We start from the raw sequence: 26,253 nt of genomic DNA on the forward strand, positions 1-26,253 counted from the left end.
TCTGATGTCCCATTCTCATGAAGGCAGCAAAGAGCTGCACCACCAGAAACCGACAGAAACACTGAAGAGAAGAAGAGTTATGACTATTGTAGATGTTTTGATTTTTATGCTTGTTTATGTATTTATCATCAAAAATAATTTCCCAGAGAACAAAAAAGCCATGGGAATAGAAATTATTTTCACAGGTGTCTACGAAAAATGCAATGAATGGACATTCAACTTAAAATTGGTAGGCTTAACAGCAGCCAATCAGAGTGGAAAAAATATTCTTGTTCTGTGCCATTTTCTAGTTGTTAAATATTACACAAAATGACCAGATAAAAGATGTACAACAATGCCAGTTTAAACTTTGAACTATTTGCAAAAAGTTCAAATAGTTCTATCCATTAAAACATGGATAGAACTGTAACTACATTAGTGATAGTAACTTTAATAATAAAATAATAGTCAGTGCAAAGTAGCCTACAAATTCTTTGGTGGGGAGTGGTGAGGGACCTGGATACAGGCTAGGGGGGCGCTGGCCCGAAAAAGGTTGAGAAACACTATTCTAGTATTTTCCGCAAGCTAATTTTAGGAAGAGTCTGTGTCAGCTTGGTTCTTCACACCACTTGTTGTAGCTGTTACATGCAATCTGAAAATGAAAAGATTCAAATGATCAAATTATTACATTTAGAAAAATCTTCTCATTATTCTTTAGCTGTCTTTTTCCTTTAAATAGTACTTATTTACTTGACACAATGTATCTTCAGAATCTATGAAGTTGTTTAGGTTCTGCTATACGGATAGCATGCAGAGGCTTCTTCAGATTTACTGTAACACAGACCGCGCTACAAGAGAGCTCTACAAGCTACAATAACCCTTTGAGGAATTAATGAGTCACAACGACATTTCATTTCCTTTTGGGATTAATAAAGTTTTTTTTTTTTTAATTTGAGCTTGAATATTAAGTGTAAAACATTCGACTCAAACGACTCGGCAAAGGTGTCAAAACCGTATTTTCTTCAAATAATCTGCGAAAGAAAATACACCTTTTAGGCCTTACATGGAAAATAAACATGAAAGTTTTACGAATATTTTTGAAGGTTGTTTCGTCAGTCATATTTCAGTCCGTTTTGTCACTAATATCCCAGAGTTTATAGCGATGCGCGTTCCCGCGACGGGTCATGCAATTCTCGTCAGGCATGCGTTTCTCTGCATAACACCCCTCGCTGTCTCTTGGTGTCGGGAGACCGTCTCTTCTGAAAGAAGGTTGGAAGTCATAACAGGTAGGGAAACGCTGAAATATCACTCTGTGAAATACATGCTTTCACAAACCGTGCGTAGTGAAAAGAAAACAAGTGCTAAGACTCCCAACTGCTCTCCAAATCAGCGCTACGTCATCCACTGTACACACTGTACAGAGACAAAAAAGTGAACCAATACATTTAAAACAACATTTAAGCTAGTTGCACAGAGAAAGAGGGGTTACGCTCCCATAATGTCTGAATCCCGAAAAGAGTTAAAAATAACAAATTGAGGGGTATACTTTTTTTTTTTTTATCTCTCATGGTCTGTATTTGCACATTTACGATAGACGTATTATAAACTGAAGAGATTTCAAACCCCCCGTAAAAGTTAGCCATACTGTTCAGTTAGTCCTGCTGTTTATTTTACTTGCGCTCATAACTCAAACCCGCTATACAGAAATTCCTCAATCATTCACAGTGTGTGCAGATAAATTTATTTTTTTATTTCCTTTTAGGTAATCTGTTCAGAGTTACTTACATTCCACAAAGCCTTTTAGTGTGTATGGAAATCTTTTTTAAAAATAAAACTTTCGCTAAATAAAGTTTTGTTGTTCTTAATAGTTGACGCTAACATGCGATTTGTAATTTCTTTTCGGTTCCTTTACGAACGGCAGTCCCACTTTCCTGAACGGTTGAATTTTGAAAGGTTGAATCACATGCTAACTTCTATAATGTGTGTGGTTGGTGCATGCAAAATAAGTCAAAAGCATGTCAGAGTTGGGCCTGATTATTTTTTACGTCTGCTCTTATTTTCTGAAGAAAGAAAAGTTCACTCCTCAGTATCCTTTCACTCTGTAAAATGCTCAGTTAAATATTATTGCCCGCTTGTATGTTATTTCATCTTGACTCAAACACATGGGTTACCTATTTGGACGGAACTCCTTCTGGTATCTGTTGATAAATGACATACCTTCAGTTCAAATTTCAAAGTTCAATGTTGCTCTTAGTGTCAGCTTAAAATTTAGTTTATTATGGCCTTCAGTCAAAGGCATTATAATATATTATAATTATGTTTTTTTTTTTAATTTTCTTTTGTTTAGTTTTAATTTAGACATAGCTATATAAAAGTAACTCATTAAATGTCAGGAAAATGTTTGCAGTATGTTGACATTCTTGTCTGTGTTACAGTTTTCCTGCAGGACTCTAATGATGTCAGCAGTGTTAGTTGTTCACGGTGGTGCCTGGTCCATCCCAGATGAGATGGCCCCTGCCTCTGTTGATGGGGTAAAAGCAGCAGCACGCCATGGATCTTCAGTCCTGAAAAGTGGAGGGAGTGCGCTGGATGCTGTTGAGGCTGCTGTGAGGGCTTTGGAAGACAACCCCACTTTTAACGCAGGTGCACAAAATGCCATTTGTCACTTCAAGATAAATTTACACAGCTTAGTTTGAATTTACAATACTCTAAAAGACTCATCTATAATGGCAATACCCATTTACTGTGCGGTCCAGATATATCAGAACATTGTCTCCATCTACTGGTGTTGATAGTAATATTTTAATTTTATTTGTAATATTCCTTAGCTTATGCTTCTTGGCCTTTTCACAAGATTCATCTTCAACATTTTAGTGTCTGTTATCCCTCAGAAGTTTGGAGACTTTAAAGATTGTAAAAGATCTGGGTAAACACCACAAAAGCTGGATATCAACAGTGTTTTATTATGGAGTTAACATGCAACTCCACCTGGTGGACAATTGAGGAAGTAGTAGCCAAAACATGCAAAAATCTTGTTATGTTTTCTTTCTGTACGAACACATTACAAAATATCTGCAAACCTTTCCTTTTAGGGTATGGAGCAACACTAAATATTGATGGAGAAGTGGAGCTGGATGCCATTATTATGGATGGAAGGACTCTTGCCAGCGGGGCGGTGTCTTGTGTAAAAAACATCGCTAATCCTGTGTCCCTGGCTAGAGCTGTCATGGAGAAGGTCTTTTTGTTCTACTTTGTTATTTATTCTTGTGCTCTGTTCTCTTTCTGTCTTTAAAAATATAATAGAACATAAGTTAAATAGTATTAGTGATAGATGAGGACTCTTTCAATACTTTTGCTTATTAAACATTAAAAAAACTCAAACATTATCATCAGCTAATTGAATTTTAGTATGTAATAAGCTGTGGAAATTTTCAGACATCCCACATAATGCTGACTGGCAAAGGTGCAAACCAGTTTGCAGAAAGCATTGGCATCAACGCCATTCCCACTGATAAACTGGTGACAGAATATGAGAAGAAGGAATGGGAAAAGCACAAGAAATACTTTGCAGGAGTAATGGAAGAATTCAACACTAAATGGTATGCAGTTTTCTAATGCACTGTTCAATCCAACTTTTATACGATGGATGTCTATTCTGTTTTCAGTAAAGCCAAAGGTCCTTTATATCAAATCAGATCTGTAGCCTTAAAAATATTGCAATAAATCTGTCCTTTGCGATTTGCAAAGACGATTGCAACTTGATATGTTGTGCTGCTTTGGGGCCAACATACAAATCCCCTTGAATCTGGCAGATAACTCCAAATTAGCTGTCTGCATGTATGCTGACTGCACGTTTTACTTTTTAGTTAACAAACTTTTCTCATTGAAAGGGCTCATGATACCGTTGGGGCGGTAGCTGTGGACTGTGCTGGGAATGTTGCATGTGCAACATCAACTGGAGGCATCAGGAATAAAATGGTTGGCAGAGTTGGAGATTCTCCTGTGATTGGTAGGGTGTATTTTGAAATTCCGGAAGAACATAATTATTTTCACTAAACATTTTAATGAAAATAATCTGTCATTAAATTCTGCGCAAACAGAATAAAAATATCTTATTTTTGTTTGTCTTGTAAATAAGGCTGTGGAGGATATGCAAATAACTCAAGTGGTGCTGTATCATGTACTGGACATGGAGAATCTATTCTTAAAGTGACTCTGGCCAGACTCATCCTGTCTCATGTCGAACAAGGTAAAAAAACAAACAAAAAAAACAAAACACAAACTGCATAAAGTAAGATTTTACCTGTAGTCAAACATTAGTTGGATGAATTTCTGTGCTTTTTTGTACTGCTGTGATTTTCAGTTTATGAACTGTTTTTTTTTATGTGAAACTTTCGATTGTGCCAGTCCTTTATAAAACAGAATTTTTTTCACGTAACTTTTAGTGCAATTAAACAACCACACAATTATTCAAGCAATATGTTCTCTCTTACTTTCTTTCTGCTCTCACAGGAAAATCAGTAGCAGATGCCTCACGGTTGTCCCTGCAGTACATGGGTGATCGTGTCCAAGGAGCAGGTGGCACAATTGTAGTTTCTCCATCAGGGCAGTGGGCTGCAACATTCACCACCGAGCGGATGGCTTGGGCTGCTGCTGCAGACGGTGTGTTGTGGTTTGGCATAAACCCAGAAGAGAGGCTGAATGAGAAACTGTCCCAGTAGAAGAAGGGTTTTTGAATTATTATTTTTTTTAATAGTTAATAACATGCATTTCAAAAGTAGTGTGTTCTCTTTTATAGAAGTGTTTTTCTTTCACTCGGTGCATATTAGTGAACAACTGACTATAATTAAATATGTGTACAATAATAAAATAAATGGATTTCCTTTCATTTCAGAAATATTAATGAAAAGTATGTTTATAATTGACTAATGTATTGATTGCTTGATATGTGTTTCATAGAATATTTTCACACATTAAGTTGTTTATTGTCAAACACATATTTGAGTCCAGTGCTAATAAAACATCTCTTGTAAAATAGACTCATGAGGACTTTTTGGCATTCCTATAATTCCAAATGTCATGAGCATTGCTGTCAGCCTTGTAATGCTTAAGCTTTTGTATGTTTCAGAAGTGGCATTCTAACATCATACATAACTAGAAATAGAGAAAGTGTGAACTTTTACATACATAAAGACCAAATTTCCAATTCTTATTTAAAAACTTACTAGATAAAGCAATCTTTTATATTAATAAAACAATACCACTGATAGCTATGTTTATTTTATGTAGTATATTTTTGCAACAAATTTAAAATACAAGCTTTCTAAACACAAGGGAAATAGTTTACTTAAGTATCTGGGCTGAGTGTGGAATAAAACTACCAAGCACAGTATTAAATTAAGAGATTTTTTTTCCAAGTAAACTACGGAAGAAATTCTGTAATATGCCATGTGTTCTTGGACAGGTTGTCCTGAAATGTGAATTTTCCTTTGGGATTTATAAAGTACATTGATTGATTTCATTTACCCAAACTAATGACCTAACTGGAAGCCATTGCTAAATGGCTTCCAGTTAGGAAGCCATTTAGCAAAAGCTTTTAAAAATGTCATAAACAAAATATTAGTAAAATAAGTATTAAAACAAGGCACTGTCCAATAGGATTGGTAGAAATCTGACCTGAAAAATTCTACTAAATAACTAATGTCTATGTCAAATGGAGTCTGTTTATTTTAATCCATTAATTTCAACCATTCAAACAATAAATTCTCACTTTTAGATTATCCAAACTGTTGTTTCTTAAAGTTTGTAGCTGTGCATGCCAACCCCGCCACACCGACACTATTTAGTTTCAATTAGTTTCAATATAAATATACTGAAAGTATAACTTTGAATATAGTAACGCCGCAAAGTAACACAGGGATAATGCCCGTCATATTTGGAGAATGAGCTTCTTTGCTGTCCGTAAACAGAAACCACGTGACCACTGTAGTCGCCTGTCAGGAGCTTTGCAGCAGCGGGACGAATGACGGCTCCGTTAGAGGAAGTTACTGGGTGCAGCTGTGCTAGAATGTAACCTTATACGAGTGGGCAACGTTATTGCGGCACAGGAGAGGTGAGTCTGCTACACACAAACCAATCATTCACAATAACCCAACTGCAAGTCTATCACAACATGCACGTGATCGAGATCTTCTAACGGCCTCGTATCAATATTCGGGCTACAAACAAACTTGATAGCCAAGGCCTGTGCTAAAGCTACCTAGCTGCCGCCGTTTCGGAGATTTAGCTCCAAGTTTAGCTCAAAATATATGTCATAAATAATCCATGTTTTGAATTGTAAGGCACCCGACGTCTTTGAAGCAAAGAGTGGTGGTAAGGTTTGTGACAGCGATTTACTGTAGGGGCATATTTTTTCCCCATAAAAGTAAAGCATGCTAGCATCCATGATGGCGTTCTAAAGCGGATTGTTGTCCTGCAGTGCTAGCCTGCTAGCCTGCTAACACGCTTTAATTGATTCAGTGAGGCATTGTTTTGATTGTAAATTTTATGGGTGGATTTTAGCTTAGCCTTAATGAAAACAAGCCTTAGCCAATCAGATTCCCGTCTTGTTTTATGGCGCACAGGCTGTTTAAATGTGGCTTGTTGTATGATGTGTAGTCTTTGCGGCTGTTCACCAGAAAATATTGGATACACGTCATCCGTCGCCTTACGTTTAGCCCATTTTACAAATTGACCACTAAGAGTTCTCACGTTGAATTCGCAGATAAATATCACAACTCGTATTTAGATTGTTGTTTGCAATCTCTGTTAGTAAACATGAGCAAGTTTAGCCAGATGTTGAGCAACTCGCAGTAGCAAAACATAAAGTTTGGTTGCCTCAGTTTTTTTTTTTTTATTTTAATTTTTTTTTTCATTTGCTTACAAAAGTTCGCAAATGCATCCTGCTTCTTATGTTGAAGCAAACAATTGCAGCTGAAACGATATTAAAATTTTAAAATAAAACCGTGATTATGTGTATACTGTACTGTGTTCAGTGTTTGAAAGTCCTACTAGATTAATTTACATTTTACGTGACTTGCTTTAGACCTTTTATTCAGAGAAAAAGTAATATTTGCTGTGGAATATTTGCACAGTTAAATGTAAAACATTCTGCTTTAAAACAAAAGTAACATTCGGCATTTCTTTTCTAATTAAAATTTGTAGTTAAATCCTGAAAATAAATGTGTAAATTATGATGAAATCTTCATTATACACAAGTTCAACAAGCAGACACTGACATATCAAATCGATCAGTTACTTTTCGGTACCTATGTATTTGTCAATGTTATGGAACACCCTGCTTGCTTAATTTAATCAATGTACCTATCTTTGCACAAATCAAACATGGTTTTGTTGAATCAAAATCACAATAACAAATATCAGGTATGATTTTTACAAGGAAAAGGAAAAAAAAATGTGTATGTATTCATAGTATACATGATTAAAGCCTTGTTGACGGTTTTCTTAACTTTAGGAATGTAGTATTTTAGTTCCTGCCACTTATTCATACTGTGTGTTTGCCGTTTTGATTCAGGAAGGCAGCAGCATTCATGGATATTGTGGACACCTTTAACCATTTGATACCCAGTGACCAGTTGGATGAGTCCGTAACATTGAATCAGAATTTGGAATGTGAAGCCAGTAATGAGTTTGGGACAGGATCCAAACTGGAAGACTCTCTAAAGAACATGCTCAGTGACAAAGACCCCATGTTTGGATGTGCAAGCACTCAGTTCAATCTGCTGGAAAATGAAGATCCTGCTTTTCACATTGCTGGCTCAACAAGTAAGTCCAAAGCCAAAAAATAAAAAAATAAAAAAAAAATAAAAAGTTGAGAAAAATGATCTTGTCTAGATTTTGGGTTTGTGCCTTTAAAAACAAAAATGTAGAATTCTCACTCGTTTTATGAAATCTTTAAAAACAAGTTTAATAAACATATCTGTAAAGATTTTTTTTTCCTTTGCTGGTTTTGCTTAGTTAATTTTTAAGCCAGTTTGACCTGAGTTCAAACACTGAGATGCTTTTGAAAGATCCTCATGGTAACCAGCTGTGTGTACATAGACCTTGTTTTATCAACACAAGAGCACTTGCTGGTGCGAGACTCAGTTTGATAACGTTGAGTTAAATTAATAGTTTCACAGTAGCAAAAAATGGCGAAGAAACAAAACTGCATTGCATGACTGCTGTTCTGTTTTTGTTCAAAACAGAAAAGCAACAACTGTTCCTGAAGCTAAGAAAACACATTGATTATTACAGTGATAATGTCATCTATAACATATGTTTATTTTGATTTTAATACCTAGATTAAAGGGGGGAAAAAAATGTCAACATTTTTAAGTAACCATGCAAAATATTGCACTGTTTTGCATTTTTTGTTTTTATAGAGAAACACAAGTATATCCGGTTGCTTTTAGCTGGTTGGTTTATTGGAATGTTAGCCTGCAGCCCGGTACTTAGCAGAACTCATACATTTCCAAGTAGTTTCAATATGGTATTATCATAATAAGAGTGATTGATTTAGCTCCTTTATTGTACACCACATGACTGCTTGTCTTTTTCAGAAGCTGCTAAATTTGCCTTTATTGCAAGAGGGAAGAGAGCGAAAAAGTTTAGTAGCCTTTCTTTAGCCAGCTGACCTGTACTGTGCAGCAGCAGGTGGAAAAGGAGCTCAGCTGAATTAATTGATAATATACTCTTTTTTTTTAACATTACGAATAATATATTAGAAAATATAAGCACTTTGGAAATGGGCTTTTGTAAATATTATTCTATTTTGATATCTTTGACAGGCCCAAGCCTTGTCAGCAGTATGTGTAGATCAAGACTTTGTTTTAAGCACAATAAAAAGTCAGTAATATTTGTCACTGTCATTCAAAAAGTCAGCATTTAGAATTCAGTTGTAGTTTACTCGCGCTTTACGTCGGCATAAGGAGCAGCTAGATTCTTTCCTCTTTGGTTTTTGTAGGTCCGCGTAGGGATTCAGAATCTGCAGGCCTCTCTAGTGAACTGAATGTTGCTGAGACCTCACAGGATAAACAAATCACTGGCAAGCAGAAGAAACATCCCAACAGTTTAGACTACGGTAAGTAGGGAGTCATTTAATGTTAGGTGAAATGTTGATTGGAAACGCAACAAAAAAATCATCTGGTGATCAGAAAAAGAAATTTCATGATTGAGCGGTGATCATCTGGCCGGAAACTAAAAATTTGCTGTTGGACTCTGAAAAAGAAAAATGTACCTAGTGATCTGATAAATTGTAGATTGCTTCAGTTATTTCAATAGATGTTTGTTTGTTTTAGAATTGGTAGTTTATTTTTAAGCTTAGATATACACGGGGTTTGATAAGGAAGGCTGCTGTCGATGGACAGTCTGCTGCTCAACATCGTCGTTTGAGTCTATAAAATAAATGTTTGTTTTTATGCAAATATTTAGTAGAAATTAGTTAAATTTTTACACTAATAGTTATTGAGAAAACAGAAGAACTCCAGATATGAGAGCTTCATCAAACAACACAAAACCTAGCTGTGATACGCAACGCTGCTTTATTTTATTATTTGAACTTTTAACCTCCGTCAGACACGGAGCATAAAGCATTAATATTTGCCACTTGTTCACACAAGTTTAAATACATCTTTCTCTTATTGATGTTTTTTTTTTAATTAAGACAGTAGACAGAAAACATTTTCTTTATTGGAAAGGCTAAAATCAACAGGTCCCCATTTCAGTGGTAGACCACAAACTCTCTGATTGGTGCATCTCCGATGCTAATTTAATCCTTTTAGAAAAACTGCATATAGATATTATGTCCAGCTCATAACAGTCAGCGAGAAAATTGTTTACAAATTTATTAACTAATCTGCTGTGAAAACCCTTCCCACAAAGGACGGTTTTACACAGGGAAAAGTTTGTTCTTTAAGTGTTTGGTCGTTAGAGAGCTTTTTAGCATGTAGAAATTTGCTTAAAAGACAAGGAGTCATATTTGTTTTGTGTTCCTTCTGCTTCAGATCATAGAAGTGTCAAACAGCCAAGGATGTCCAAGAACACCTTAATCAGAGGACGACCGGGAAGGAGACGCGGCAAATGGCTCAGCAAGTCTTTTCTCATTGAGAAAGGAGTTAGAGGCGCACAGCAGAAGAAAGAGTTGACTCTGGGGGGGCGCATTAACATCAGCGATCTCGACAGTGGACTGTGGTTGAATCCTACAGTCGAATTGAGACGGCTCACTGTCACAATTGGCGGATTTAAAATTGAGTTGCTTCCCGGGCCCTCATACACGCACAGCCTCGACATGGGTGAGCCGGCGTGCTTCGAGGACGGCTTCTCTTATGGTGGCGACATCGACATGGCCATTTTGCCAGAAGGTGCTGTTTGCATACAGAATCCAGTGCAAGAAACCCCAGCTCCAGAAAATGCGTCGGCCGTTGATGTAACGGAGAAGAGCTTATCTGATGATGCAAATCTCGGTTTAGGCCCGTACGTAAACCCGAACGACGTGCAGACGTCAAACGGGACAATAATAGAAACCGTCTCCACGCAGGAGATGAAACCCGAAGATAAGAAGATTCCAGTAAAAAAGAAAAGGCCATTCCATAAGGGAAAGGACGGCGTCAAACATCCACTTAGCATTCAGAAACATATAGCTGATGAAGATAAGACTGATGGTAAGGAAAAGCTTCAAACTGCAGCCAAAACACCACCGAAGCCTAAACAAGGAGCAGCACTGAACAAGAACAAGGAGTTGGGTTCATCCAAAACAAGCCACACGGATAAGGAGCATAAAACGACCCAAGACAAGCCATCCAAAACCAGAGAAGACCTGCACAAAATGAAGTCTATGAAGGACAAACAAGATGCTTCTCCTTTGAAAAGGCACGTAGAGAACACACACAGTGAGCCCGCTGCTAAAGTTCAGAAGCTGCACAGCGGAGGCGAAGATAAAATGAAGCCAAAATCACCAGGTACACCCAGCTCGGCTGCAAAGAAGGTACCAGTAGCGGCTAATCGCGCTGGCGATCATCAGGGAGCAGCTAGGCAAAATAATCCTCACAATATCGCAAAAGCTGAGCATCACCACCATCATCCAGGCAATTCTCTAAAAACTCAAGATGGAGGACAGGAGAAAGCCAAAAAGCCTGAAAAGATTTTCCAGAAACAGAAAAGCAGGAATTCGAGGAGCATCTCTTTGGATGAGCCAGAGCTGTTTGTTCCAGATAACGCCCCCCCTGCAAAGAAGGAAACAGTTGAGGAGCAGCCTGCTGACACTGAGAGCGTCTGGGATGGAAACAACTGCTGTGGGTTGTGTAAAAAACACCATAATAACATGTGAGTGTTGCTCTCTACCTACATATGACATGTACAATACCTGAATTCAGGTTTCGAGAATCATCTTTTTAAACACATTCATGCTTCGCTTAGGTTCATGGTCGGATGCGGGCGTTGTGATGACTGGTTCCATGGCGACTGCGTCGGTCTCGACCTTGCCAAAGTGCGCGAGATGGAGGAGGAGGACCAGATGTATGTGTGCTTAAAATGCTGTGAGGAGGAAAGTAAGAAGGTGGATCCTGAGCCCTCGGCAGAGGCCAAGCCAGAAGCTCATGAAGTGCAGGATCATAAGCCGCCTCAAAAACCCCGTCCAGGGTCGTCCCAGTCGCTCGCATCAGGGGGCGTCAGACCAGTAAGGAAGGTAAGCAGAAGTTGTTTGGGAGGTCTCAGTTAAATAATCAGTTTTTTTTTTTGTTTTTTTTTTTTATTTATCTGGTTTTATTTTACTAAGATGTTTGTTTCCCCAGCTAATTCATCCTCTATTAATCATAGCCAGTGTTTCCACTATGTAAGGGTTTGTTCTCTTTTTGTTTTTACTTTGGCTGGCTGAACGAGAGGTGTTCACTCAGGTGTCTCAATAACACATTCCACTCACGCATTCAGTTTCTCACACACTTATCTCACCTACCAAATCTACTAGCTTTTCTGTGTCACTGGGGACTTTTCTTTTAATGCACAGTTTGTTCTGTTTGTCTTAATGAATTGTCTAAGTAGTATCTCTAATGCATTTCGTTTCTTTTTATTTTGAAACAGGAGACAGAAAGGAGACAGTCTGCAGATGTCAAAGAAGCAGCTCATAAAACAGGTGCGGATAACAAGCTGGTGAATGTAAAAAAAAAATATTTCTGTCTAGTTCTGTTTTTAACTTTATTATGTTGGCCTTGAGGCCAGAAGGCTTCCTTGGTTCAGCTTCCCTGTAGGAATATCCAAAATATTTACCGGACACTGACGTGGAACAACAATCTGCAGTAGTTGGTTTTATTTTTTATAAATATTATTCTGTTTTATATATGTATGTATCTTTAGGGGTGTTTTCCAGACATACATGAGAGGAATTTAAGCACTTGCATATTTGATCAAAAGCACGTTTTTATTAATAGAAAATAATTTTGAGATTCACCTTTGCAGACCATTTCATTTCTAAAATACTTACTTTTTTTTTTTGCTATTTTCAGTCATATACATTTAATTGAAATGTGTTTTTTTTAATATATATATTTTAATTTTATTCATAACTTTGGCTTGATTTTTGATGCTTGAAATTAGGACTGGAACAATTTATCAGATTAATTGTGATGAATCAATTATTAACATACTAAACATATTTAGCAATCCATTAATTATTAACTGGAATAACAGGCTTAAAAAAAATTCAATTTACTAAAAGAACAACACTCAGAGAAGTAATTAAGTCAAAATTGTATAAACATATAAATTTTGCATTTAAGGTAAAAAAAAAAAATAATAAAAAAAAACTTTAAATGTGTTCTACACAGAACTCCTCAAATGGCATAGCTTTAGCTTCACCTAGTTTAAATGTTGCAAATAAATGAATAAAAAACTCTATTAAGCAACTTTTGTTCTCTACTTATTAATTCATTAATTGAAAAATTCCTCAACAGATTAGCTCTACACTGTATTGCTGTTAAGTCAAGCAGAAAGAGCTGAGCTTTTCACATGTTGCTGATGCAACCTTTACTCCAAATGGTGAAGCATTTATAAAAGGAATGCTATGTTTTTGCATTTTGGGTGATAAAATGCTTATTTCTTATTTAGAAAAGCAGTATTGTTTTAATATGTTTCTAATAGTGTATACAAATCTTTAAGTGGTGAAATAAAAAAATCTGCAGAATGTTCAAATTTTAAAAAAATCTGATTAACCGTTAGATTATTTGATAGAATAAACAATTACTAAAATAGTTGTTGCTGAAATTTCTGCTGAAGTTAAATTTGATAATCCTTTGACATATTTTTTTTGGTAACTCACAGTTTTAACATTTAATATTTATCACCTAGGCTGATCATATTTACATTCTCTCCTCGCAGGTAGTCTGTCCAAACATGAATCTAAAAGCAAGGCTGTGTCTTTGACTTCGAAGAAACCCGTGTCTGTGGAGGCAATCAGGAAAAGTGTGCGTGATTCCCTGAGAGAAATTCTCACACAGAGGTCAGTATATTTTAGAAGTAAATCCAGCTGTTAATCCTTTCTGATCGTATTTCCATGACGACTCACTTTCTCACAAATCAACCCTTTGACCTCACATCTCTGTGTGTGCGCTGTCAGGAGTGAAAAGGGGAGACCCTTAGCTCCACAGCATTAACAAAGAAGTGATGCAATGTGTGTCAGACTTTCCCCTTAAAACCCAATATCTGGGTGACCTCGGGGTCATTTCTCTCTTGCAGGCTGTCTAGTTACATTCAGTGTTTCAAATACAACCACTTGTGTGCTATTTTCTACTGCTATTCTCTGCAGAAACTATGGGTCACATCACAAACTTTGCAACGTCTTATTATAAAGTTTTAAATGTACCCAGATTATTTTTTTTTCATAAAATATATTTAACTGTCTTAAATGTGTATATTGTTAACTACAAACTCCACATTGCAAGAAAGTGCTAAGCACTGTTGAAAGGAATTTATACCCAGATATTTTAATATTGACTGCAATAAAATGCTTGTTACTTAAACTGTGTGTAAAATTGCAAGTTTATGTAAATAAAAGCAAATTGTTCTCATGTCAATACTTCCATCTCTTCCGCAATCAGAGACTGAAGATATAAAAAAGGTTTAGTTAATGAAGATTTCAGTGGTTATCTGAATATTAGAAAATGTTATGAAGTGGTGTATATAATATAAGGATGGATATAAGCACCTGAGTCATGCTGGGTCTGAAAAGAACCAGCTGTTTACCTAATCCGTGTAGGTACATTTAAATTATAATAAAATTAAAAGTCTCACTCAAAGTAAGACACTTCTCCCTCTTCTGCTCAGTTTTTGAATTTTACATTATGTATTCTAGCTGAAAGAAATTCTAACAACCATTTGTCTAGAAGCGCATCTTGCTGAACATGCAGAACTTTTCAGAAGATCTGCGTATTTTCTAAATAACTGACATCTCGTTCATTTTAGGTTGAAGGATTCAGATCTTAACATCCCAGAGGAGAGGGCCTCTGAGGTTGCCAAGAAGACTGAAAGAGAGCTGTTTCAACTTTATAAAGACACTGACCACAAATACAAGAACAAGTACAGAAGCTTGATGTTTAACCTAAAGGATACAAAAAATAATGTAAGTGCCTATTTATGCCAGGCTTAATTCAAATGTTTGCCATTACATACCATCTGCTTTTAGTAATTTGTAATTGTTTCCTTTTGCAGGTTCTGTTCAAAAGGGTTCTCAATGGGGAAATTTCTCCTGGTAACTTAATTCGAATGAGTCCGGAGGAGCTGGCCTCAAAAGAGTTGGCTGCCTGGCGACAGAGAGAGAACAGACACGTATGTGATTCTTAATGTTTTCTGTTTGTTGCGCACACGGACGACTTGTACTGGCCTTCTTGTTGAGCTTTGAAATTAGAAGTGAATTTCAAGAGGTCATTTTTACTCTATGTTGAAAGTTTACATATGTTTGGTCAGTTTTCTTGAAGTATGCTTGCATTTGTAAGAGGGGGGGAAAAAACTGAAATGTGTTTCTTCTGTTTTAGACTATTGAGATGATTGAAAAGGAGCAAAGAGAGGTGGAAAGACGACCCATTACTAAGATTACCCACAAAGGTGAAATTGAAATCGAGAGCCAGGAGCCGATGAAAGCACCGGAGCCTGTAGAGGTAAATGCCAAAGTTTAAAGCAAAAATAATTTTTCTTTTTCTTAAACATGGCCAAAAGCTGCTTAATGATACACCCTGAGTTTTTTCTTCTTCTTCTTCGCTTTTAGCTTGAGCCTCTCCCTAAAGTGACTGAAGAAGTACCAGAACCCCCCAAAGCCCCGGAAAGAAAAGAAGAGAATACAAAGGTTGAGAAAGACACTACAAGTCAACACAAGTCTCACTTATTCGACCTGCATTGCAAAATCTGCACAGGTAAGAAATAATTTTTCTGATTGTGATCTTACAAATTAAGTTAGCATTCCAAGCATCCAACTCGGCTTATTGTATTTTCTATTATAAGGTCGTATGGCGCCCCCAGTGGAAGAGGCCCAAACCAAGGTGGCTAAAGTTGCAACCACAGTGGTACGGAGGCATTCAGCTAAATCAGAGGAGGGGAAGAGCACGCCGCCGCCTCCAGTCGACGACGACCTGCACCTCACCGTTTTGAAGGAGAGCTTCAGAAATGCCAAATCAGGCTTTGAAGCAAGGTGGGAAGCACTGTTTGACCTTATATGTATGACTTTGCCTCTTGCAAGTTTTTCTCACTTTTTTTTTTTTTTTTTTTGCTGCAGGTCAGATCACGTGGCTGGAAGAGATGAAGAAGCCGCTTTCCTTTCCAACTTGAAGTCCCTGTGGCGAGGATTCATTCACATGCACTCGGTGGCAAAACTTGTGACAAAAGCTTTTCCCGTCTCAGGCATTTTGGACAACTTATCGGAGGTAGAGTGGATGCGGAGAACCATGTTCAGATTCTCTCGTAAAAAGTAAACACTACAGCGAAGTGCAGTTGGAAATAGGCGTTCAGGTGCAGCCTATGAGAAGTGTCTGGATTAGCAGCTGTGCGCCTCTTACACAGCTCAACAACACTCAGGGAGTAACTTCAACACACACGAAAAAAAAAAAAAAAAGTCAGAAAGGCTCAAATCGTTTGACTGCACCGTAAGTGGCTGTTACCTGTGAAGCAGGCACAAGAACTGCAGAGACGTGACCCAGATACTTGCAGCGTCCTTGCACTGCTTAGAAATTTAATACTGTAAAATAATAATAATAATAATTAAAAAAAAGCAACACAATTTTACTTTGTCAAATAAAAATTAAGTATCCAGTGTTGAGAATGAAAATCCTGATTGATGAATCATAATTTGTATTGACACATGGAGCATAAAATCAGCCAAGAAAAGCATTCAGACTTTATTTTATTCACTTTCAGCGCTGAAAGGAGACGATTTTACCATTACATTCGAGAAGAGTTTAAAAAAAAAAAAGTCTGTGCAGCGTCTGAGGAGAAGGAGGAGGGTAGCTGATTATATGGACTGAAGACTCCCTGAAATCACACCATGTCTCTGAGTCCCTGATAAGTTTCTGTTTCTCTGAGGAATGGACCTTAGTGTCTAACAGAATCATCAAAAATATAGCTCTTTACAATGAACCTTTTGTCTAACAGCATGCGACTCTTTCTCGACGTTGGTAAAGCGTCTCAACACCAGTAAATAGCTTTAAACGGTTTTTAAAAATCTGGTAAATTTGCGTTTCTAATTTTGTTGGTTTGTACTGCGTTAAATGCCTTTTTTTTTCTTTTTTTCTTTTTTTGTCTCAATAGGACCTTCCAGACAGCATCCAGGTTGGTGGAAGGATAAGTCCTCAAACAGTCTGGGACTATTTAGAGAAGATTCGGGCAACTGGGACAAAAGTGAGTATTGGGCATTTTTTCTTCCTTTAGAATCGAGCAAAAGCTAAAATATGAGGTAGCAATCTCCACCTGAATTAATTTAGTTTAAGTATCTTGATGGACGTGGATGAAACGTCAAGGATTTTACTTCATATAGAAGTTTTCTAAGTTGGATTCCAAATTTTTTCTGCACCTAACATTTATTTTACAGACTCAAAGTTATTAGGAAAAATAAGTAAATCACAGAGACACACTGAACAGAAATTAGTGGGATTCAAGAAATATTTTTCCTAGCTTTTCTGCTATGAGCGGTCATTAATGGCTTTCATTAATCACAGTTATGTCATGCTGTGTGTGGGAGAGCAGTCCTGTTCCCATAAAACACCATCTTTAGTTATTTAGGACAAAGCCAAAATTATTGCAGAGATGACATTTTAAAGTTCCTTCAGCATCTTATATTAACGATTAGTGCAGGTAGTGACTATTATTACCAAAAAAAAAGCAGTTTTTATTTGTATTCTTTGAGAGTGTAGATCCTTACCTTCTTTCTGAGAATGCCAAATTGCATGCCAACATTTTCATATTTCAACGGCTGAACGCTCAATAAAACAAAAATGACTGGTATTGTTTTAATGGGTCAGAAGCTGTGGCCTGACTTAAAGTGGATGCCTAATTTAATTATGCAATAATTTATAATGTAATTAAATGTTGTTGTTTTTTTTAACCAACACATGGATTTTGTTTCATTAAAGGAGGTGTGCCTGGTTCGTTTCTCCCCGGAGACAGAAGAAGATGAGATCTCCTATACTCTTCTTTATGCCTACTTCAGCAGCCGTAGGCGTTTTGGGGTCGTATCCAATAACCTGCGACAAGTGAAGGATATGTATCTCATTCCCCTTGGTGCCACAGAAAAAGTTCCTCATCAGCTTGTTCCCTTTGACGGGCCAGGTAACTAGGGCAAGAGAGCGTTTGTAATTGTTTTGTTTTCATTTTGTGAACTTCCTCATGCAACACTTCGAAATAATCGATATCTCTGATAGGTTTGGAAAGCAACCGTTCCAATCTCCTCCTTGGACTCATCATTCGCCAGAGACCAAAAAGAGATTTCCTCACTGTGGACGTGAATGAATCTACGAGGATTGTCCCAGAAACCAAGCCCATCACAGTTACCACGAAAGTCACAAGAACCACTGAGGAGGAGGAAAAATTGTTCCTGTCTTCTCTGACCGCTTCCCTCAAAAAAGAGGTGGAAAAACCCCTCGATACTAACGAAGACGAGCCTGTTGCCGATTCCTCTGAAGAACCGGCTGCGGCAGAGGAGCCAGGGAACCAGGAGGCACAAAAGCCGCTTCGCTTTCTTCCAGGTGTGTTAGTGGGATGGGGAGGGGAATTACCTCCTCTGCCAGATGTCGGAGATAAACCCGCGACAACAGGACACGACACCCCGAAGACCAAGCCTGCTCCCAAAACGGATGCATCAGCCAGTGACTCAAAGGGTCCGACAGCTGGTGCCTCTTCTCGTTTTCTCATCAGGAAGAAAGAAACTAAATCTGTTAGAGCTGAACCGGAGCCGCCGTGTCCGTCTAACGCGTCTGCTTCCAACACCTCCTCGGGAAAAGTCTCTCCTGTTGTGGTCCATCACACATCAATCACACTGAAAGATAAGCCCCCAGATGTATCGACTGAAGCGTTCCTGGTGAGCATGTCGGCATATCCGAGTGGCACTGAAACCGGCGGTTCTGCCTCAGCAAACAAAAGCAGCTCTGGCCCATTGTCTGAATCTGAAAAGGAAACAAGTGAAGGGAATTCGCCGCTGCAGTCAGAATCCCAGGCTACTGCAGATCACACAAACAGCTCAAAAGCTCCTTTAAGTGGAATACTGAAAAAGTCTTCAGCGTATTCCTCAGAGAACGAAGATAAAACAATGGTGCTACAAAAGGAGAAAGCCTGCCTTCCTGATGTTTCAGGTCCTAAACCAGTCCCCGTGTCAAGCAGTATTAAAAAAGATCCACTGTTACCATTTCACCAAGGATATTTGCAGCTCTCGCAGGCCAGGCACAAGCTGGAAGAAATAAATCAACCCACTTGTAAATCATTTCCCAGTAAGGAAGATCCAAGCCCGACTCATCCTGGTGCTGCAGTTAGTCAAAATCCGAATCCTCCCGAAGTCCAAGGACATCAAGAATTGTCAAACACAGAAGCCTCTGAGCCAGTCTCTGGCAGCTGTAACAACTTAGGTGCCACGACTTCTAACACTATATCCAACTTGAACACAGAAGACCAGAATGTTAACATGCAGGGAGATCAGGACGGCACTTCAGAGGCCCTTCCTCCGCATCCCGAAAGCCTTTCAGAGCCGACCAGCCATTTATCATCCGGGGCCAGAGACCAGAAACTTCTAAACGAGCGCTACACCGACCCCTGGGAGAGGCCGCGAAACACCGAAGACAGAGACCACTACGGGAGGCACAGCTACCACAAGGACTCGTACCACGAGAAAAAGAGCCGGCACCACGACAGGGAGCGGGAGAAAAGGTACGGCGACGACGACAAGCACAGGGAGAGGAGCAGGCACCACGGCCACTCAGAAGACCGCCACGGCGAGAGGAGGAAAGAGAGGCACCACAGCAACGATTACAGCGGCCATCACAAGGACAGACACAGGCACAGGCGGGACTCTGACTACGAGAACGGACGTAGAAGTTCAAAAGACAGCTACTCGTCGTAATACTGTTGCTTTGTTTTTTTTGTTTGTTTGTTTTAAATCCTGCCTAAAGAGTGTTTTGAGCTCTTAAGGACTTGAAGCGTGTTGATCACATGGCTGGTACATGCCACTTTTCTACACTGGCAATTGATAAAATTATTTTATACAACAGTGAAGTTCCATTTTATGTTATTAATGGTGCAGCCAAATGAGATCCCAGCTGTTTTTTTTGTTTGTTTTTTTTTTATTCAGACCAACAAAAGAATACTGGAATGGTTTAACGATTTATCTCTTCTGTATCTTGTTTATATTATACTGCTGTACTATCAGTCTCCCGGTCACATGCAACAATGTGGGCGAACGGAGAACATAAGATGAGCTCCACATTTTAGCTTGAATGTTTAACACAATATTTAATTACGGAAAATCTAAACAGCAGCTTTGTGCTTTATTTCCTATTTTAATTTCTTTTAAACTGCTTCAATGTTTTATAAGCTTTCGGTTGAGAAAGTGTGTACATTTTGGCTTGTAATATACACTAGAGATGTGTGCCTTTGCACCGTGTGTTTATGTACAGTTCATAATAAAACTAATCCTTTTGTATTGGTAATTATTACCAAAGTTGGGTCTTTTTTTTTTAAGTTGCTACGTTCAGTAAAAATATACAAGTGTTAACACACGTTTAAAAAAATGAATAGCATGATCTGCTTTTATTTAAAACCAATTAAAACAGTGTTGCCCTGAAAAGCGTGATGGGTGGCAGTCCTTTAGTTTCCACACCATACCTTTGGTGGTGTTCACAGGCAGACGTATTTGCCCACAGCTGACTTTATATTTCTTGCAATTGAGGAAAAAGTAGCAGCAGCAGAAGTTTTTTTGTCAACCAACTGAACAGCATTTGGCTAAATCATTGCAACATTTAAGGGAGGGACTATGCTTTACTTTGTAATGCCAGAGAAAACAGGATTTGAAGCCCAAAGCCACAGTTTGGCAGACAATATTTACATTATTAAAACCATAACATTTTGTAGCCTTGTTGTACCTTGATAGTGGTAACCAGTCAATGCAGAGTTTTTCTAAGGTGAACATTTAAGATTCCAGCTTTGGTCTTTATTTGATAGTGGTCAGACAGGAAAATGGGTTGAGGAGTGGTCATAAGACAGGGCCTCAAACCTGCGACGGCCACGTCGAGGACTGAGGCCTCCGTATCTGGATCTGGTCCAGGTAAATAATCAGTCTTTAAATGCAGAGCATATTGAAACTTGAAGCAGATGGGCTACAGCTGCAGAAGACCAGATCAGGCATTGTCAGCCTAAGAAGAGGAAACGGGTGGCAATTCAAACAACCTCACCAAAATTGGATAGTTACAGAACAATAATTTGATGTTCGTCTCAGTTTGAGCTGCAACACAGCAGGACCACAAAACCATTGATCCAACCTGTCTTGTATAAATACTATGTTGACAATTGAGAATCAAACAGCCTGCTTGGTTAATGTTACCAACCATGTCCGGTCCTGATAAGTACTGTTGACAAGATAATGCTTCATGCCACAAAGTTTACATAATCTAAAATAGTTTCTAAAAGTGGATTTATCTGAACTCCAAACTCCTCATTAGTCGCCTTTAGGAAGTGGTGGAACGGGAGAGTTCAAACCTGAATGTTCATCCTACAAATCTTTAGGAATTGGGTTATACTATTATGTCAAAATCTCCCAGGAATGTTTCTAACAGTTGTTGAATCTATGCCACTTAAGGCAGTTCTAATGTACTAAAAGGGGTTCAACCCATGAATAGCAAGATGTGCATAATAAAATGACCAGTGAGTGCATGAATGGCCAATCTCTGGAAAGATGCTAAATTATTACCAGGACAAAAATAAATAAATAAAGTGAAATAGAGAACTTCAAATTCTTCATAAATATGATTTATTCATAATTTTTTTTGTGTGTTTTGAATGCAACTCGGTTAAATCACTATTACGCTACAAAACTACATACAGTCTTCAATAAATATCCAAAGTTGTAGATATCCAAAGTTAAGAGTTTTACTATCATTCAGTGCCTTCAAAAATATTAAAGCCTTCACTGTTTTTATGAAAAAGCACCGGGTTCCCATCTCCGAACAAAAACACATTTCTAATACTTCCTTCAAAACCCTTTGAAAATATCCCAGAGGTGACCACTGATACATTTCTGTAAAATTCAAACCCGCCAAAGTAAGCCACACCCCCCGAGTTTAAGGCTACATATCTCTCAAATGGGTCCAAATCTTCAAACAGGATTTCCTCGTTGTTGAGAAACGCTTGAATAACAGTTCGGTTAAGACTTAAAGACACGTTATGCCATCTTCTACAGCAGAAATTGTGATTTCTAAAAGTTACTGGAAGGGTAAGTCTTTCTCCAAGATTAACTGCAATCTTCAGATTTCCTTCCTCAAGTCCAACTGAAAGGTAGTCATCATCTTCCTGTTCGGCCATCCCTAGCCACACTATCAAACCGTCACTTGAACTGGCATAGACACTAAACGAAACCTGTGTGAATTTCAGGTTTCTCGTGTTAAACCTCTGATCTTTGTATTTAATGTGAGAGTTTCCAACAAACCTGAATATGTCTGTGGACAGTCTAGTGTCGCAATGTGTTCCTCCCCATCCTAAGAGACAAATGCAGCTGTAGGAGAGCACAGTAGATGGAGATGGAGCACATATCGAGCCATGCCTGCAGTTGTTGTTTACACAGCTTACAGACTTGTTGCACTGAGATCCAGTCCATAATGACGGACATGTACATATGAATGAGTCAGCCCCTGTAGCTTTACATTGACCGCCGTTATGACACACTTTGTATCCACAGGCTGTGCCTTCCCAGTCCTCGATGTTTGCTCCACCAATAGCTCCTGTCTCTGTTAGCTCAAGTTCTCGACCATTGATTATGAGTTCTCGCAGGCCGCCGGTGAAGCTCATTGGTTCATGCTCAGTTGCTTCAGGGCAGACAAAGCTCAAAGTGGACACCCCTCCGACAAATATGTTAGTTGCAACATCGAGTGTAGTCATCCCCTCAGTCCTGTTTTCTCTAACCTCCTCGCTGTCCAGGCTGAGGAAGCCTTGGTGACCGGTTCGGCCAGCCTTCACCACATGCCATCTCCTGCCACGCAGGTCCACAGTCCGGATTGACTGCAGAACATGGGTGCCATCACCTAAATTGTATCTCAACTGGACAAACCCAGATGTCAAGGAGAGACAGAAGAAATCTCCTGAAAAAAAACAACAACAAAAAAACAAAGCATTTCTATTGTTAGCTGTCAATATTTATTTTTTGTGGTGGATAAAACGGTTCAAAATATCATATTTGTAGGTATTTCTGTATAATTCTTCTTGGTAAAGCACAAAAATGTTTAGCATTTGGCACTTATTGTGAATGTAGATGTTGCAAATGTTGACTTATGACAAGCAGGGTAAGCTGTTGGTTGAGAACTTTGTTGTCATTGTTTTATTTTACAGAAGCACAATGATTAGCAATGGTTGGGAAGAGGTTGGATTAGGATTAGAAATATGGCTTGAGTTAGGTTTGGTTGTTGGATGCAGAGTTGGAATGAGGGCTGGAATTATGGTTGGAGGTAGTGTTGGAGGGAGAGTTGGATGTGGTGTTGAAAGGAGGTTTAGGACGAGGCTCAGAGGAAGGAAGGTTGGTAGTGAACCAGTGTCTTTCACTACCACTTCACTAGTGTCTTTTACCCCAGACTAAGCATAATGTAGGGAAAAACTTGAAGAGGGATTTTATGAAATCTGTACAAGACATGACAAAAGCTAAGATAAACAAGTAAGTTAAGGATAGGCCGAATGTTTAAAGTTTGAATAGTGTTTCTAGATGCAACTACGTCAAAGTACTTAGCAGAATTTTATTTCAATTGGGCCCAAGATGAGCAGAAAAAGCTGAAAATTTCATAAACCATAGAGGATGTTAATACCAAAAGACATAGTTATAACACACTTAATGAGCAGAATATGGGAAAAGTTGAATGGTTGAAATAGCACAAAGTATGCAGGAAGAAGGTGATCTTTAACTATAGATTAAACGTCATCACCTGCTCTGGCACCAAGATGCTGTGCAGAATAGACAAGGATGCCATCAGGTGACAAAGGCTGAAACTGCAGTTCAACAACAGTCCTGTGCCGAATGCTCATTGGAGGAAATGACATCCACGAAGACTGGTTAGTACTGAAGGATGGGTCTGTGATCCTCACAGCTGAATGGAAAAGACAAGGCACAAGTTAACTTAAAAAAAAGTAACCCACAGAAGATATTTGCCTTATAAAAATATAAACAGTATGCAGTTCCTTGAAAGATACTCGAACCACTTGAACTTTTTAAATTTGTGTAACATTACATCTGCAAACATCAATATATTTTACAGAAATTTGACTTGATAAATCAACTCACAATACTGTATATTTGTGAAGAGGAAAGAAAAGGAAACGTTACTTTTTTTTTTTTTGCTATTAAAAATGTGTAATTCTGCCCTGAATTTGTAATCACCCAGCTTTTAACAAGTGGATGTTAAAAGCCCTTTTCAACCACTTACTCATTTGAGAGATGTCTCTACCAGCCTTGCACAAGCTTTGATATAAAATTTGGTCAATTTTCTTTATAAAATAAGAGAATGAGCTTCAAAAACACTTCCATCAAGTATTTTTCTCTATAACTCTGAACATTTTTTTTTCCTGAAGAAAAACATCCCTACACTATTGTGCTGCCGCTACAACGTTTGACTGTGAATTGTGTGTTCAAGATGATGTGCAGAGTTATTTTTCCATCACATATAGCACTGATTTGTCTCAGGCTTTCTGTGTCCCCAACATAACGCATAGCAAACTATAAAACATTTTTTTTGAATAATGTCTTTCTTCACAGACCTTTTTCATTAAAGACCAGATTTGAGAACTGTAGAGATGACAGATTATCCTACCTGAACTGTGGATCTCTGCAACTCCACCAGAGTAAGCAGCTTGTTGGCTGCTTCTCTGATCAATGTTGACCGTGCAAAGCCTACTGGTTAAGGTAGAAAAAGATGTCTATTTTTTTCCTAAATGGTCAGGAGGGAAACTCTTTTTATTAAATGCATGACTTATGAAGGCAATTAGTTGCATCAGTGTAAAGGAGTCAAAATACAAATGGATGATAATTTTTCATATAAAAACTCTCCAGTTAAGCACAACTTTTTGTTGTTTTTTCACAGAAAGTCCCTCTAAAAATATATCGCCATTTCCGGTTGCAGTGTAATGTGTAAAAGTACAAGAGCTATAAATACTTTTGCAGGAGGCTTTATAAAATAAATAAATAAATAAATAATAAAAAAAAAAGGATTGATAGGTTCTGCGTTGCAACCTGTCTCACAGTGGAGTCCTGCAGTCCCCAAGGGGCACTGGCAGGTATATCCATTCGGCAGAGGGATGCAGGTGGAGCCATGGGTACAGAGAGGAGGGGGCCGGTGTTCAGGATCACACACAGACACGGTCTCAGTGCAGAGGGTTCCTTTCCATCCGGGCGGGCATTGGCAGCTGTACATGGGAACAGTCGAGCACATTGTAACACCTGTAAATTCTGCCATTCCCTTTACTTATATGCTTTGCAACAACACTGACTAGAAATATTACCACAACACGTTTGTTTTTGCTCCCTTTTTGCCATGAGTTGAAGTCAAACATCCAGACCTTTTTTTTTATAGACACAATAGATGTGTTTTTCCCAAATGCGGTTAACAAATCCGTCTAGGTCTGTGATGGTGAGCACTTTTCCTATGCCAAGATAATCCATGTGGCCTATCAAGATGCTGATTACAAAGCATGATTACTGCACAGGTGTGCCTCAGGCTGGTCACAGTAAAAGGCCGCTGTGAATTGGGCAGTTTTGTCACATGGCACAATGCCGCAGATGTCACAAGTTTTCAGGGAACCTGTGACCTGGCATAAGCCATCTCCAAAAGCGTTTTAGAAAATTTGGCAGCACCTCCAACTGGGCTCAGAACCTCAAATCACGTGTAACCACACCAGCACGGGACCTCCACAGACAGGTTTGAGAACAATACTTGAGAGAAATGGGTTTATTTTGCATGTAGAAAATGTTTGGATGTCTGAGTTCAGCTCATGACAAAATGGGAGCAGAAACAAAAGTGTTGCATTTATACTTTTGTTCAGTATAATTAAAATCTAGCCATTACAAAATGGAATCACTGCAAAATATAACCCAATGAATCCCAAAGATTTTTTAACTCACTAGACAGATGAACCAGAGTCCACACACGTCCCTGCATTCCTGCAGTGAACATGAACACAGGGGGTGACTCCACATTGACCCACACTACGCCCGAAGGCTGGAAGCCCTGCAGGTTGCCCCAACGCTTGAAACTTCCCATCTCTCCTGGTCCGAAACTGAACATCAAAGATGCACCCTGTGAAGGGAGCCGATACAGATGTTAGAGAGGCATTTTTTTATTTTAAGCAAGTGGACATAAGTTCAGATCCAAAGTGTGATCCAAATACGGATGGGAACAGTATAAAGCACTTGCAGTGGGCGTACAGGTTGATTGTTACACCAACAAGGATTCAGGGAAAAGGAGGAAGAGGGGAAAAGTGACTAATACAAGAAACAAAAACATGTGTAACAACAGATACAGAAAAAAAAAA

The 26,253-nt window shown here is 38.5% G+C and overlaps 3 protein-coding genes across 6 annotated transcripts in view; 2 read left to right on the forward strand and 1 right to left on the reverse strand.

Moving 5' to 3' along the window:
• Positions 1-947: 947 nt before the first annotated feature.
• On the forward strand, positions 948-5,018 carry LOC103134182 (isoaspartyl peptidase/L-asparaginase). The gene is made up of 7 exons (XM_007546326.2): positions 948-1,265; positions 2,415-2,622; positions 3,072-3,214; positions 3,415-3,578; positions 3,870-3,988; positions 4,118-4,228; positions 4,492-5,018. Exons 2-7 carry the CDS (start codon positions 2,433-2,435, stop codon positions 4,698-4,700), a joined length of 936 nt encoding a protein of 311 aa, XP_007546388.1. The 5' UTR covers positions 948-1,265; positions 2,415-2,432; the 3' UTR covers positions 4,701-5,018.
• Positions 5,019-5,957: 939 nt separating this feature from the next.
• On the forward strand, positions 5,958-20,182 carry phf3 (PHD finger protein 3). Of its 4 annotated transcripts, none has more exons than XM_007546168.2 (16): positions 5,958-6,091; positions 7,553-7,803; positions 8,984-9,100; positions 10,023-11,340; positions 11,434-11,701; positions 12,094-12,145; positions 13,387-13,507; positions 14,470-14,626; positions 14,716-14,832; positions 15,039-15,161; positions 15,269-15,413; positions 15,502-15,688; positions 15,773-15,920; positions 16,801-16,890; positions 17,622-17,817; positions 17,910-20,182. In XM_007546168.2, exons 2-16 carry the CDS (start codon positions 7,569-7,571, stop codon positions 19,595-19,597), a joined length of 4,962 nt encoding a protein of 1,653 aa, XP_007546230.1. In that variant the 5' UTR covers positions 5,958-6,091; positions 7,553-7,568; the 3' UTR covers positions 19,598-20,182. The 4 variants fall into 4 exon arrangements, with proteins under 4 accessions (XP_007546230.1, XP_016523950.1, XP_007546232.1 ...); XM_016668464.1 differs by having other exon boundaries at positions 8,984-9,064; XM_007546170.2 differs by having other exon boundaries at positions 7,557-7,803.
• eys (eyes shut homolog) overlaps positions 20,047-26,253 on the reverse strand; it is a 200,970-nt gene continuing 194,763 nt past the window's right edge. The window contains exons 48-51 of the mRNA XM_016668551.1: positions 25,844-26,018; positions 24,956-25,128; positions 23,655-23,816; positions 20,047-22,823 (exon numbers count right to left, since the gene is read on the reverse strand). Coding sequence (XP_016524037.1) covers positions 21,625-22,823; positions 23,655-23,816; positions 24,956-25,128; positions 25,844-26,018 — 1,709 coding nt within the window. The 3' untranslated portion in view covers positions 20,047-21,624. The remainder of the gene's footprint in view (positions 22,824-23,654; positions 23,817-24,955; positions 25,129-25,843; positions 26,019-26,253) is intronic.

The sequence above is a fragment of the Poecilia formosa genome, unplaced genomic scaffold (genome assembly GCF_000485575.1).
Source record: "Poecilia formosa unplaced genomic scaffold, Poecilia_formosa-5.1.2 Scaffold15, whole genome shotgun sequence".
In the NCBI taxonomy this organism is placed as follows: Eukaryota; Metazoa; Chordata; class Actinopteri; order Cyprinodontiformes; family Poeciliidae; genus Poecilia; species Poecilia formosa.

Coding starts and splice junctions, on each gene's coding strand:
- phf3 (XM_007546168.2), top strand. CDS start 7,569: ATGGATATTGTGGACACCTTTAACCATTTGATACCCAGTGACCAGTTG. Junction 11,702..12,093: donor GCGTCAGACCAGTAAGGAAG/GTAAGCAGAAGT, acceptor ATTTTGAAACAG/GAGACAGAAAGGAGACAGTC. Junction 16,891..17,621: donor TTCGGGCAACTGGGACAAAA/GTGAGTATTGGG, acceptor GTTTCATTAAAG/GAGGTGTGCCTGGTTCGTTT.
- LOC103134182 (XM_007546326.2), top strand. CDS start 2,433: ATGATGTCAGCAGTGTTAGTTGTTCACGGTGGTGCCTGGTCCATCCCA. Junction 3,579..3,869: donor GAAGAATTCAACACTAAATG/GTATGCAGTTTT, acceptor TCTCATTGAAAG/GGCTCATGATACCGTTGGGG. Junction 4,229..4,491: donor CCTGTCTCATGTCGAACAAG/GTAAAAAAACAA, acceptor CTGCTCTCACAG/GAAAATCAGTAGCAGATGCC.